Source organism: Vollenhovia emeryi, unplaced genomic scaffold (genome assembly GCF_000949405.1).
Source record: "Vollenhovia emeryi isolate VEMERY1.0 unplaced genomic scaffold, V.emery_V1.0 DF947776.1, whole genome shotgun sequence".
NCBI lineage: Eukaryota > Metazoa > Arthropoda > Insecta > Hymenoptera > Formicidae > Vollenhovia > Vollenhovia emeryi.
Window position 1 is genome coordinate 1 of NW_011958590.1, and position 1,605 is coordinate 1,605.

The window sequence follows — 1,605 nt, forward strand, 5'->3', positions numbered from 1 at the left end:
CGTTGACATGAGCTATTTAGTCGAGTGAGCAAACGTAAACAAGTGGATGGCCGACCGGCTTTGTGAAGCAGAAATAATAAAAAAGTAAGTTTTTTATACACTTTTCATTAAAATTTTTTACTCATTTGTAAGCTTTTTATAGCAGGAATGTCATCCTCACCTTTTTTCTTTGTTAACGTCTATTTAGAATACTTATTTGGCAATAATTTAGGCATACTCAAACGGTAAAATACTTTTAGGTTATGTCAGAGGTTTTAGTTTTAAACTTAGAAGACCCCGCTGCTTAAGTCGTACCTGTGCAAAATTCCTTACTCGTACCGGTACGACTTAGGTATTAAGTAAGAAAAATGTTCAATAATTTACATTATTTTTTACCAGGTAATAAATATGGCGAAGAGAAAGTACAATACTTGGAAGCAGGAGGATATGAACGAAGCTTTACAGAAACATCGGAATGGAGAAATTGGATTTAATGAAGCCTGTAGAAGATTTAATATACCAAAGCCTACACTGCGACGATATTTGAAGGGTTTGAATAAAAGAACAAAATTTGGAAGACCTAATGATATGTCACCAGAAATGGAAGAAATATTAGCACAGCATTTGGTGAATTTAGAGTCTTGTTTCTTCGGATTAACTGCCACTGAGTTCAGGAAACTTGCCTTCGAACTTGCTGAAAAATTTCAACTACCTCATCGTTTTAACAAGGAGAAGAAAATAGCAGGCAAAAAATGGTATTACAGGTTTATGAAAGAGCATCCTACTTTGTCCTTGCGTGTTCCAGAACCAACCTCGATGGCCAGAAGTAAAGGGTTTAATAAAGAGCGAGTTAATGAATTTTTTGATAAGTACGAAGAAATACTGGATAGATACAAGTTTGCTGCACACCAAATATATAATATGGACGAAACTGCATTGTCTACCGTTCACAAACCTTCCAAAGTTGTTGCTCAAAAGGGAAAACACCAAGTGGGTGCAATCACAAGTGGAGAAAGAGGTCTGACTACAACAGGCATATGCGCGATGAATGCAGCAGGCGAATTTATACCACCCATGTTAATATTCAAGCGTAGCAGACTGAATGATGCCTTAAAAAAAGGAGCTCCACCAAACACAGAATTTGGTTGCTCTAAAAATGGTTGGATAACATCAGAACTTTTTGTTCAATGGCTCCAACATTTTATTAAGTGCACAAGATTAGAAAAAAGTGATCGAAAACAAATTTTGCTTGTACTAGATGGTCATAGCACACATACCAAAAATTTGGAAGCGATCCAGATGGCTCGCGATTATGGCATAGTAATGCTATCTTTTCCTGCTCACACGACACATCGCCTACAACCGTTGGACAGATCCTTCTTCAAATCATTGAAAAGCTGTTACAATGAAGCCGCATCTTCGTGGCTACGCTCAAACCCTGGTAGTGTCATAAAGCAAGCCAACGTCGCAGAGTTGCTTGGAAAAGCATATCCTAGGTCAGTTCGAATGGATATCGCACTAAATGGTTTTAAAGCAACAGGGTTGTGGCCATGTGATAGAAATGTCATTAAAGAAGAAGATTTTGTGGCTTCTGTATATATTTCTGATCCATCAAATCAAGAGTTT

General features: G+C 37.3%; 1 protein-coding gene across 1 annotated transcript; it reads left to right on the top strand.

The window, feature by feature from the left end:
- Positions 1-20: 20 nt before the first annotated feature.
- LOC105557674 (tigger transposable element-derived protein 6-like) lies at positions 21-1,602 on the top strand (the record flags this gene model as incomplete). The annotated part of the gene is made up of 1 exon (XM_012004987.1): positions 21-1,602. A coding segment is annotated over exon 1 (1,215 nt), but the record flags the coding sequence as incomplete, so codon positions are not given.
- Positions 1,603-1,605: the final 3 nt, after the last annotated feature.